Genomic DNA, 12,891 nt, shown 5'->3' on the forward strand with positions numbered 1-12,891 from the left:
ACCAGTTGAAGCCTCCGGGTGCTCTTCAAGGGCAGCCCCATGTAGAGAGTGTTACAGTAATCCAGGCGAGAAAGGACGAGGGCATGAGTGACTGTGCACAGAGCATCCCGATCCAGGAAGGGGCGCAACTGACGTACCAGGCGAACCTGGTAAAAGGCCCCCCTGGTCACGGCCGTCAGGTGTTCTTCTAAATTAAGCCGCATATCCAGGAGGACGCCCAGATTGTGGGCCCTCTCTGAGGGGGCTAAAATTTCTCCCCCTATCATCAAAGATGGAACAAGATGCACAAATCGGGATGACGGAAACCATAGCCACTCAGTCTTGGAGGGATTGATCTTGAGCCTGTTCCTCCCCATCCAGATCCGCACAGCCTCCAGGCATCGGGACATCACATCGAGGGCATCGTTTGGATGGTTTGTGGTAGAGATGAAAAGTTGGGTATCATCAGCATATTAATGGTACCGTACCCCAAAACCACAGATGATCTCACCCAGTGGTTTCATATATATGTTGAAAAGGAGGGGTGAGAGAACCGACCCCTGGGGCACCCCACAAGTGACGTGCCTCGGGGTCGATCCCTGCCCTCCAGTCAACACAAACTGCGAGCAATCTGACAGGTAGGAGGGGAACCACCGTAAAACGGTGCCCCCCACTCCCAACCCCCCGAGTCGTCGCAGTAGGATACCATGGTTGATGGTATCGAAAGCCGCTGAGAGGTCTAATAGGACCAGGACAGAGGAGCAGCCCCTGTCCCGCCAGAGATCATTGACCAACGCGACCAATGCCGTCTCCGTGCTGTATCCGGGCCTGAAACCCAACTGAAACGGATCCAGGTAGACAGCTTCATCCAGAGACTGGGGAAGGTGACATGCTACCGCACTCTCAACAACCTTCACTACAAAGCGAAGATTGGAGACTGGATGATAGTTGGCTAAAGAAGCTGGGTCCAGGGAAGGCTTCTTAAGGAGGGGCCTCACCACCGCCTCCTTCAGCCAGTCTCGTGTCACCTCCCAGGAAGCCGAGACTAACCAAGAGGGACACGGGTCCAGCACACAAGTGGCAGCACTGAGTCTCCCCATAATCCTGTCCATGCCCTCGGGGGTCACAGGATCAAACTCATCCCAGATGGTCTCCACAAGATTCATCCCCGTCGATTCGCCCGAATCTATCCAGTCAGAGTCCAAGCCTGTCTGGATCTGAGCGATTTTATCCTGCAGATACTGAGCAAATTCTTCAGCCCTACCCTGCAAGGGGTCTTTCCCAGCTCCTTGGTTAAGTAAGGAGCGGGTCACCCTAAACAGGGTGGCTGGGTAGTTATCTGCAGACGCGATAAGAGTGGAAAAATGTTGCCGTTTTGCCGCTTTTATCGCCACTAAGTAGGATTTAATATGAATTCTTACTAGTGTTCGATCAGATTCAGACCGGCTGGCCCTCCAACCACTCTCTAGGCGTCTTTTCCGGCGTTTCATCTCCCGGAGCTCCTCGGTAAATCAGGGAGCTACCCGAGATCGACACCGGGTCAGAGGCCGCAAAGGCACAACACGATCCAAAGCCCCAGTGGCCACCCTATCCCAGGCTTCCACTAGGGCTTTGGTCAAGTTGTGAGCAAGGTATTCAGGAAAAGTCCCAAGCTCCATCAGGAACCTTTCAGGGTCCATCAGGCACCTGGGGCGGAAGCATCTAGTCGGTTCCGTCTCCCTGTGGTGAGGGGTAGCAGTATGGAAGTCAAGCCTGATGAGGAAATGATCCGACCATGACAAGGGTTGGATAGAAATATCCCCTAAATGTAGATCATTCATCCATTGCCCAGAGACAAAAATCAGGTCGAGTGTGTGTCCCGCATTATGGGTGGGGTCTTGAATTAACTGAGTTAGGTCCATAGCCGTTATGGAAGTCATGAACTCCCGAGCTGACTCGGATGTCTCGCCAATGGAAGGCACTGGTCTCCTCCTTCAGGTGGGAAATGTTGGGTTGGCCTGGATTGCTTTTCTTTATGTCTGAAGGGATTTGGGCCAATTCTGGGCTACCCATCACCCTATCAAGCACTATCTTCTTACCTGCAGAGGCTTCTTCCATCCCTGTCTGGTGGGGGGGGGGTTCTACAGTAGGTTCAAAGCCCAGCAGAAGGAGAGAGAGAGTCACTTCCTGGCCTGACTCCCTGATGGCTGGGCTGCTTCAGCAGGGGAAGCAGGGCATCCCCAGAAGAGCAGGAAGACAGCCCCATCCTGGGTCAGCTCAAGTGGGAATGCAAAGCCAGAGACTCAGTTTAGGAGATGGCATCTGTCAAGGGACATTGTCCAGCTTAGTCAGGTGTCCCCCCCCTTTGAACTGGCTGGCATTCTAGTGGCCCTTGAAAAGGGGTTGAGGTGTCCTTCTGAGCCAATCTGTGAACTGATTGTGAACTCGCTCTCTTCCCAACCATTGCCCTGGAGTGGAGGTGGTGGACTGGAGCAGAGCCAGGTCCCATTGCAGGCTTCCCCTGGGAGCCCTGGGCTGAGTGCCCGGGAGATATCAAAGAAAGAAGCCATTTGGCCAAAGTGTTCTTTTACTGCATGAAAGGAAGGCCGTGCCCCCATAGTACACAGAGAGAGAAATTAGTCACCTATCAACTCTTGGTGCTCACAAGAAGCTTTCCATGAAATGGCTTCCCAGATCATCCACCCCGTTGGCAGGACGTATTTCAGAAGGGGTCTCATCTTACTGGTTATTATAGGATACATCAGCTGGTACAAGAGGTCCCAAAGGGCTACAACAGCCAAAACAAAGTCGGTCAATGTTTTGCTTCAGTTGGCCAGAGTCCAACTGGCATTTTATCTACAGATCAGGCTTCACCTGGCTGCTTGGTGCATCACATCACTGCAGGTCGCACAAGGATCTCGCCCATCCTCCCTCCCACTCCAAGCCAACTTCCTCATAGTGAAGCTGTTGTTGTTTTGGAAACTAGGCGGCTGAAACCTCCTGACAGATGGTGAGCTTCCATCTTCTTGTTTCTGTCAACGCCTAATTGCGGGTTCCCTCTTCACCTTCCACCTCCGTCCCAATCAGCCTGAACCCAGAGCCACTCAGTCCCTGCTTTGTGTGGCAGAACATTTGAAAACCTCCCATTGCAGCCCCCAGGAGAGTGGGTGGTCCACTGGGGGGATGAAATCTGACCTTGGACTTTATCTGAGCCAAGAATAAAGTTGCTATTTGACCCTCAATCAGTGTAGATGAAGACTTTACCTGTATGTGAAGAAGCTTCATTTGCCAAATGTCTCTCGTGGATGCCCCCTCCCCACGTCTGGTGAGTGGAGCAGTTTTGGGAGATGCAGAATTTGAGTGGAAAAAGCCCTCTCCGACTGCCCCATTGCTGACCCCCTTTCCAGTTGCCACAGTTGCTGACTTCCCTCCACAAAGCTCTCCCACTTTGAGGCTGCCCAAACCCATGTTGGAAGAGGAGAAAATGCTGCCTTAACATGTCTCTTCCCACAATGACTGTGCAGAGCTGCCTCTTCTTCATGTCATAGACACCTGGGGGGGGGGGGCTTCCTCTGCTCTGCAGCCCATGCCAGGTGCAGCCTCAGGTCACCCTTCACTCTTCTGGTTTGGGCTGCGGAGACAATCTGGACACCACCAACCGCTTGGCCTCTGCTATGGTCAATGACCCTGCTGGGGGTCAGGGTCAGTCCTGGTTCCATTGGCCACCCCAAGTGGGTTTCTGCACACACAGAGAGGAAGGGAGGGAGGGAGGGAGAGAGAGCTCAGGGCTTGCCAGGGGGGAACACCAGTGGGGTTTTCTCCTTCAAGCACTGGCAGCCTGGGGCAGCAGCTGCAATTGGCTTGAGCCATTCCACAGGTAGAAGAAGGCGGGCAAGACCCACCTTTGATTTGCATTTACATTAGCAACTTCACTATGGTCCAAATACCTATAATCGCAATGGACCTCAATGGGCCCAGGGCAGGGAAAGCACCCTTTGTTTGAAGAGAATCTCTCTTGGATTCCAGTCAAGCGAGAAGGAAAAATGGAAGCTCTTTCCAGCTCTGCCACCTTCCCTAAGGCTAAGAGGTGGCCATGGAGCCTCCTGCCAGCCCACAGCGCACGGCTTAGGGTCTTCCCTTTCTTCTGCCCCCCCCCCCCCCCCGAGTCTCCTTTCATGGAGTGGGAGAATCCTAGCGTTGGAAGGGCCCTTGGAATCAGCTTCTCCGGCCAAGGAGAGCTGCCCTTCTCTGCAGGGGGCTTGCCTGCTCCTCTGCAGCCAGGCAAGAGGGGAGTGGCCCCTTCCTCAGCAGAAAGCAGGAAATGGCTTTCCTTGAGCCATGTGCTGATGCTCCTCCAGTCTCTCCAAGGACTGCTTCTGGCGCTTTCGGTCCACTCCAAACTCTGCCCTCCTGGCCTTTCCCTGGGAGGTGCAGCCCAGAGGCAGGGCATGAAGTCCGAGATCTTTGAGCCCGTCTCCTGCTTCCTCCTTGCCCCTCCCCTTCAGTAAGTTCACCTGTGGCTGCTGCTGCCACCGCTGTCACCACACGGCTCTTCCCCAGCAAGCCGAAGGCCACCAGGAGAAGCAACTGCAGGGGAGCGTCTTGACACTTTGAGCCCAGGGCCCTGGGGAGGGTCAGAAAGGTAGGAATGAGGAGGGGGGCTGCCTTGCTGTGCAAAGGGTCCAGTTTGCTGGGAGGAGATTTGGCACTCTCTGCACAGCGAACAATGTTGAGCCATAAGCTAGGGAAAACGAGGTGGTGGCTTCCTCCCACTCTCTTTCTCCCTCTCCCTCCCTCCCTCCCTCCCTCCCCCCTCTCTCTCTCCTCCCCCCTCCCTCCCTCCCTCCCCCTCTCCCTCTTGCATAACAAATCGGGCAGCTCTTCCCCATGGAAAGGAAGCACCAAGAGTTGCTGGTCATTGTAGTTGCAGGAAGTATGCTGTGGCTTCAGAGGTCAGAGCCACACAGGTGGGGTGGGGCCCTTCTTCAGCCATGGACTTTCTGGAGCTCCCCCAATGCAGACTGTCCCAGAGCTGCATGCTGAGTCTGGAGCCCATTCTTCTGGGCAGATTCTCTCACAGCCCAATGGACATCAGAAAGAACAGAACAGAGTAACATAGTTGGAAGAGATTTGGAGGTCTAGTAGTCCAACCCCTTTGTCAAGCAGGAGACCCTCTACCCTTTCAGGCAAATGGCTTTTCTTAAAAACCTCCAGTGATGAAGCACCCACAACTTCAGAAGGCAACTTCTGTCCCACTGGTTAATTGAATTCACTAGGAGGAAGTTTCTCCTTAATTCCAGGTTGCTTCTCTCCTTGGTTAGTTTCTATTCATTATTTCTTGTCTGGCCTTTTGGTGCTTTGGAGAATAATTTGACCCACCTCTCCTTTGTAACAGTCCCTCAAATACTGGAATACTGCTGTCATGTCATCCCTTATTCTTTTCTTTAGAGTAGCCAGATCCAATTCTTGCAACCGCTTTTCGTATGTTTTAATTTCCATCTCTCCAATCCTCTTTTGCTCTTCTCTGTGCTCTTTCCAGAATCCCAACATCTTTTTCATAATATGGTGATCAAAACTGGCTGCAGTATTCAAAGTGTGGTCTAACTATGGCTTTATAAAACAGTACTAATACTCCAGGTTATACTGGCTTGATGATGACATCATCAGGTGGCTTTGATGCCAAAGTGGCTTTGTGCAGATTCCCATGAGAGGAGAGTGATGTCAATTTGTTGGGTGCAATTGTCCAACCAGCTCTATATGAAGAACATTTCCTGTTGTTGTGGTCAAAAATTTTTTTGGTTGAGCACATTGCCAAATCCTCTTAACACAAAGAAAGATTGCCAATAAATCTTGGGGGATTTGGCACAAACAGTTCTTCACCTGGTTTACTCATCCCCCTTTCTCTGGTGATGTGATGCCAAGTTATGGTTGGTCACCCTGAGGGATTATGGATTGGCAGGGCTTTCTGGGAAATGTGGTAGAAGGTGTATAAGCTCTAGCTGGATCTAAGGCATCACAGATAAAATCAGCAAAATTCTCCACAAACACAATATCAAGACAGCCTTCGGCACTGACCAAAAAATAGCCAACATCTTAAGAAACCCCAAAGGCAAGATCCAGCTAGAGTACCAAGGAGTCTATGAAATGCCATGCAAAATCTGCCCAGCCACATACATTGGACAAACTAATAGGAGAATAAATGCACACATCGCAAAACACAAGAACGCAGTCAGAAAATTAGAAAAACCTTCCTCCCTTTTCAAGCACCTTAAAGCAACAGGATATGAAATTGATTTTGAAGGAACCGAATTAATCTCCAAAACTGAACACTTCAACAAGAGAATAATTATGGAAGCCATCGAAATAGAGAAACACCGCCACAACATGAAGAAACGTGATGGTACCTCCCACCTACTAGACATCTGGAAACTAGCCCTAGTCAACAAAACGAGTCCCAGCCACGAAAACTGACACCGGACCAGAACAACACAGGACGCCACTACCAATCATCCTCACCAGACTCAAACCCAAACCCATCCCATAGACGAAATGCAACCACCATCCAGAAGCCAAACCACGGCTTTATCACCAACTGCTGCACCCCCCTCTGACCCCCACACAAAGCAAACTGACACACACACCATGAACACATGGCCAGACCGCAAACTAGGAACCAAACCAAAGCCCGGGATGTTACATCACAGCCATCTACTCAGGACATTACATCACAGAACTCAGGCGGTTACAACGCAAAGGCTCAGGATGTTACAACGCAGCTAGCCCCCCAGGAGGTTGCAGTACAGGACTCAGAATATCACTACAATACAGCAGAGGATGTCATCACACAGCCCATTACCCAGGTCATTACAACACAAAAGACTAATGGGCACACAGCTAGTACCTCATTCACACAAAATGTTATGAAACTGCTGACTAATCTGCATACATCAACTCCTTCAACTAATCAAGATGTAACAACCCAGCCAACCAACCCACTTACAGCAACAAAGCCAGCACTACACAGACACACACACCAATATTTATAGAAAGACGGCAGCTCCAATCACGCTTTGCTTGCACAAGCACGAAGCCGAAAACACCAGCAAGTTAAATTAAAGAAAGGTTAAATTATACCAGCTGGCGAATATTAGATTTTCTTGGTGCTCAATGCTGTGATTTCTATGAAAAGAAGAATTTGAATTAAGAAATTTCCTTCATGTGTTTAAAAGAAATCACAGCATCAAAAATGCTTCACGTTTTCTGCCTTCTATTTTGCATAGAGGGATTTCCTGAGCCACAAAGGCTGGGAAGGGAAGCTGGTCTCTGGGCCAGGAACTCCATTTCTGTCCGGGACTCAGCAGCCCAGTCTCTGAAAAGGAAGCCTGTGCAAGGCAAGGGGGGAATTAAGCTGAGGGGTTGTGGAAATGACTAGCAGGGATTCTGGTCCTGATGCAATCAGGCATTCTGCAGGAACATTTTGTGGGAGGATGAGCGAGCGTGTCTCACGCCCAGACATGCAGGAGGATAAGCACCTTCTCATCCCAGAATGCAACTTATTTACTCAGTGACTCATTTTATTCCAGAGTTGCCTTGTGAAACTGGCAATCTTGCACTACTAGAACAAGGGAAGGGGAAAGGTGTGGATTTCTTCCCCACAGCTCTTGAGGGCAGCAAAAGAACCACTGGTGGGAAGGGAGGGAAAACCCACAGATGACTTGGGTTCAGGAGATCTGCCTGGCCGGGAGAGCCTTGAGGCAGGGCTGCTTGGCTGCTGGAGGGGTCAAGGAGGGTTTCCAGCAAAGGCAGGGTGGCCATTTGTCGGTGGTGGCTTGGGGACCTCTGCTCTGCCCTTCCATGATTATATCTCCATTTGAAGAAAGGTTCTTGAATTATTGAAGTAACAAGAAGAAAATTCATAGCAAACATTGTCATAAGTAAATATTTTTAGTCTTAGCTTTTCGTCAAATTGAGAGGAGAGTCAGGCAAGGGTGATTGGCAGTCTAGAAATTTGATAAATACCTGTTTAGCTTTATTTCTCTGTCACAAGGCAAGGGTTTGTAGCTTTTGCTTTGGCATTGAAACTGAATGCTTGCAGTACTTTACCACAAACCAAATGCCTAAAGGTGTTTTGTTCAAAAGCCGATCTCCAGTTTGGAAAAATGTCCCGTGATCCATTTTTCCAAACATGAAGTTAATGAAGAGCATAATTTGAGATCTTTTTACTAAGGCCAAACACCAGGATTTCAAGAGGAGGGCTGCCAGGTCCCAAACAGAGCATTTGGTAGTGAAATAAAATAGCACTTTTCCTGAAAGTATGGGGTGGTTGTGCTGCCCTTTCCCCAGTCCACTCAGGAGAGAGGCATGAGACAGATGCAGCAGCAGCCTGGCCTGGTCACTCGCTCACTCGTCCTCTGCAGGCTAACTAGGAGGAGCAGGAGCCCAACCTGGCAGAGAGGGAAGGGTTGGCTGATGGGGCAATGTCAATGACCCTCCAGTGCTGACTCACTCTAAGGCTCTGCAAGGGGAAAGCAGCAGGAAGCCGGGACCGGGAGAAAGCAGGCCTGCCAAGCCCCAGAGGCACACACGCCAGGGAACGATGGGGCTGGTGGGGACCTGCTGCTCTCGCCATGAACAGCAGCAGCAGCTGGGAGCAGGAAATTTGGACTTCAGAGCCCTTGTGGTCCAAGGTGGACTCTTCCCCATGGCTGCTGGAGTTGGAAAATGAGGTCTTTATCCAAGAAGAGCTGCAACCAGGGATGTTGTGCAGTGGGGGGTGTTTGGGCTTCAGGAGCCAATGGAAGGGAATCTTTGCCAGGGAGCTTCTCTAGGCCTGGGGCTGCAGTCCCTCCCCCCCCCCCGAGCTTGTCCTGTTACCACAAGAGTTGCCCTCCCTTCTGCAGAAAGACCGTCTAACATCGGAGAGCCTTTGATCTTCCCCAGCTCTTCTTCCAGCCACCTCTGTCTTCCCAGAGAGATTCCACAAGGGAGGAAACGAAGGAATCCCCATAGATCGCTTTGGGATCAAAAGGAGCCTTGCTTCCAGACGTCCCTCCACATAACAGCAGGTAATAGATCTCCTGTCCCTCATCTCACCCCACCTTTAGCACATTGGGGGAGAGTGCACTGAGGCTCCGGACTTCAGGTTGCAGGCGGGGTCTGTGCTGATACCGGGCCTCACTCTTTGCGCCTCATTCAGGAGGCACCACACTATGGGCGGCACAATCTGTCCTTGTCCTAACACTTTGGGAGATCTTCCTCTCTGGCGAGACACAGAAGAGGGAGGGCAGGAGGGCTACATGAGGGGATCCACTGATGATTTGATGGGGGGGAGCAAGAATTGAAATAGGGTCAAGGTTCCTATTTGTCCTCAGGGCCCATCTGTGTTACCTCCTTAGGCAGCCTTCTTGGGACCATGAGCTTTGCAGCCATTCTCTGTAAAAACACAGGCAACCTCAAGACATTGGAGGCCAAAGTGCCAACTGAAGCCATTGATCCCAAGAAGCTTCAGCCAGCCCTCGACCTGCCCTCTCTCCCCATGCTTGGCCACCCGGGGAGGGTTGCATGCTCCTCTGTGGGAAGAACTGTCCTGGTTTCTGCCTGGGCTGCTTTCTGGCGCTTCTGCTAATCCGCCTCTCCTTTTTTCCCTGAAGAAACATGAACACGAAGCTCTTGAAGATCGGGATCCTGACGGTGCTGCTCTCGGCTGTTGCAATTGGTCTTGGGCTGTTCTTTGGGCTGCGCCCACAGCCACAAGAGCACATCTACGCCAAGGCAGCAGTGGCTACCGACGCCGGCCCCTGTTCGGTCATTGGGAGGTAGGTGTTGCTGGACAACAGCTGCATAATCCCAAAAGCCCCTGATCCTGTCTGGGCAGGAGAAGGCTGCAAACCTTCATTTTTTCAAAAGCCACAATCCACACCACCTCCAAATGACATCTGAAGGTCCACCACAGGAATTTGCTGCTATGGGCAAATAAAACAGCCAGTGTGGTGGCACAGCTAAGACCAGGAAGCTGTGAGTCCAGCCCCATCTTGGGCACAGGGCCCGTTGAAACACCTTGGGCCAGTCACTCTCCCTAAGCCCTAGCAAGGAAGGAAGGAAGGAAGGAAGGAAGGAAGGAAGGAAGGAAAGAAAGAAGAAAGGAAGAAAAGAAGGAAGGAAGGAAGGAAGGAAGGAAGGAAGGAAGGAAGGAAGGAAGGAAGGAAAGAAGGGCAAACCACCTCTGAAAAACCTTGCCAATAAAACTGCACTTCCAGGGCTCTACTGACTTGGAGGCACAACAAACAAGCAAACAAAACCCTCAAACAGAACAGCCCTCACTGTTACCCTTTTGTTTCAGGAGTATAATTTAGAGATACGAAGATGTTTCTGCGTCTGTGTCCTTCAATAAATAATTGGGTATAAAATGTCATTTCTAATCTATTACAATCTATCAGCATGTTATGTCCTCGACTTGTGACCTAGGTCCTCGACTTACGACCGGCTGCAAGTCCTCGACATACGATTGACAGCCCAGAAACCAAGGGCTCACGCCTATTGGCTAAGGCTTGGCGGGCTGGAAGCGGGCTTTCTGTTGTTTCACTATTGGCTGCCCTGCTTGACAGCTCCTGTATAAATAGTTGTCAAGCAGGGCATAGTGCTGAATTGTACAAAGTTGCCTGTTGCTTGTGTTATGTTTGAATAAACGTTGTCTGTCGCCTCATCTGTCGGTCCAGATTTTTTCACAGCATGTACCAATTGGCTGGCTGTCTGTCTTCTCCCCTGCCCTCCTGCCCTCCCTGCCTATCTAATTCTAACTTCAACCTTAAATTTAATTCTAAAATGATGTTGGCTTCTTCCACCAGTCCCTTCTGTATCTGAGACCTGCAGCCTGAACAAAACTAGAAGATTTCTGACTTGCCTTATGACCGGCAACTGGCTAGATGCAGCCTCATAAGTCCCTGAGAAGCAGAACAGAACAGACTAGCAGAGTTGGAAGGGACCCTGGAGGTCTTCGAGTTCTAGTCCAACCCCTTGCTCAAGCAGGCAACCCTCTACCATTCTGGACCAATGGCTGTCCAATCTCTTCTTTAAAATCTCAAGCAACCACAACTTATGGAGGCAAGCTATTCCATTGGTTGATTGCTCTGTCAGGAAATTTCTCCTTAGTTCTAGGTTGCTTCTCTCCTTAGTTTCCATCCATTATTCCTTGTCTGGCCTTTTAGTGCTTTGAAAAATAGATTGATTCCCTTTTTGTGGCAACCCCTGAGATATTGGAAGACTGCTATCATGTCTCCCCTAGTCCTTCTTTCTATTAAACTAGCCATGCCAAGTTCCTGTAACCGTTCTTCATATGTTTTTGCCTCCAGTCCCCTAATTGCCTTTGTTGCTCTTCTCTGCACCTTTTCCAAAGTCTCAACATCTTATTTGTAATGTAGTGACCAAAACTGGATACATTATTCCAGGTGTGGTCTTACTAAGGATTTATAAAGCAGTATTAATACTTCACAAGATCTTGACTCTGTCCCTCTGTTTATGCACCCAAGGATTGCATTAGCTTTTTTGGCAGCTGCAGCATATGGCTGCCTCATATATAAGTGATTGTCCACTATGGCTTCAAGCATTTCCAAACGCCTGCATGATTGCTTGTCTTGGCTTTCAAGAGACCATTGGGAGACTCTTCTAGTTTTGGGGGACTCCTTTGGCCAGCTTCTTTCTCCTTGCTGCCCAGGCCTCAAGCTCTGTCCTGTTCATCCGATGTTTATCTTTCACCCCATGCAGGGACATCCTTCAGAAAGGGGGATCCTCTGTGGATGCTGCCATTGCCAGTCTCCTGTGTGGGGGCCTGATGAACCCCCACAGCATGGGCATTGGAGGAGGCCTTTTTTTCACCATCCTCTCAACAAAGGGTAAGGAGAGCAGGAGCTGTGGTAGCCTTGTGGGGGATTGCAGAAGATGTGCATGGAAGACATGGCTGGTCTTTCCAGCTCTACTGCTGATCGGTGGGCCTTTGCCTGCTTTTGGCATCGAGAGTAAAACCAGCATGTTGTGAAAACAAGGGGAGTGATAAGCCAACACACACACACACACACACACACACAGAGAGAGAGAGAGAGAGAGAGAGAGAGAGAGAGAGAGAGAGAGAGAGAGAGAGAGGGAGAGAGGCAGTCATGCTAAGATCTTGCATGAGATCTCCTGAAACGTTTGGCTTGTTCAGCATGTTAAAATAGGTTGTGTACAGAATCCTAAAAATTAGAAATGGAAGGGATTTGTGAGCTTATAGTACAGCATGTGGGTTCACAGAAGCAACCTCAGAGACCTTGATGACTTTTCATCATTTGGGTTAATGTTCACCAAGAAAAGGGAAAGCTGGCATGCTGCCAGCAAAGTGCCAGTGTCTACATATGTTTAACTATTTTCAAGGATGCTCCAGGAATACACATTGCTTCCACAGCTATGGGGAGAAAACTTGAGTGCTTCAACCCCTACTCAGCTTAGAAGGTTGTCTGACTTTTCACTGAGTGACACACACACTAAAGGCTGCCTGGAATATGAAATAGCCTTCTGGGAACAAGGGGGGAGGGTGGGAGGGGGGTCTGGGGTCATGAGGAGCAGAGCCAGCTGGCCTTCTTCTTTTCTGGTAAATGAGATTTTGGTGATAGACCTCCCCTACTCCTGTTTGGTGATATTGCCCATAAAATGCTGTCATATTTCAGATATGTCTGTTGGGTCAAATATTGACTACTTAGCTATCGAAAGGTAATGCTTCTATTTCAAAAAATAGGAGTGAGGTCAATGTCAAAGGATGTAGAGAGAAATAGGTGATGACTGACTGCTGAACCGGCACTTAATTGGGGCATCCATAGTGACTTTTGTTCTTGAAGTTAACCTTTCTTTGAATTATGCCTTGAAGGTGTCACTCAGAAAGCCTGGATAGTTTTATGCATTAACTTG

General features: G+C 50.0%; 1 protein-coding gene across 3 annotated transcripts in view; it reads left to right on the plus strand.

Annotated features, from left to right (window-relative positions):
- The first annotated feature begins 4,513 nt into the window (after positions 1 to 4,513).
- Positions 4,514 to 12,891, plus strand: part of GGT1 (gamma-glutamyltransferase 1) — a 31,016-nt gene continuing 22,638 nt past the window's right edge. Inside the window, exons 1-4 of one of the 3 annotated variants that reach the window (XM_032228726.1) lie at positions 4,514 to 4,600; positions 8,859 to 9,023; positions 9,609 to 9,773; positions 11,719 to 11,846. In XM_032228726.1, coding sequence (XP_032084617.1) covers positions 9,613 to 9,773; positions 11,719 to 11,846 — 289 coding nt within the window. In that variant the 5' untranslated portion in view covers positions 4,514 to 4,600; positions 8,859 to 9,023; positions 9,609 to 9,612. Of the gene's footprint in view, positions 4,601 to 8,425; positions 8,685 to 8,858; positions 9,024 to 9,608; positions 9,774 to 11,718; positions 11,847 to 12,891 lie in introns of those variants that run through there. The other 2 variants (XM_032228728.1, XM_032228725.1) reach the window with 2 other exon arrangements.

The sequence above is a fragment of the Thamnophis elegans genome, chromosome 13, assembly GCF_009769535.1.
Source record: "Thamnophis elegans isolate rThaEle1 chromosome 13, rThaEle1.pri, whole genome shotgun sequence".
Lineage (NCBI taxonomy): Eukaryota > Metazoa > Chordata > Lepidosauria > Squamata > Colubridae > Thamnophis > Thamnophis elegans.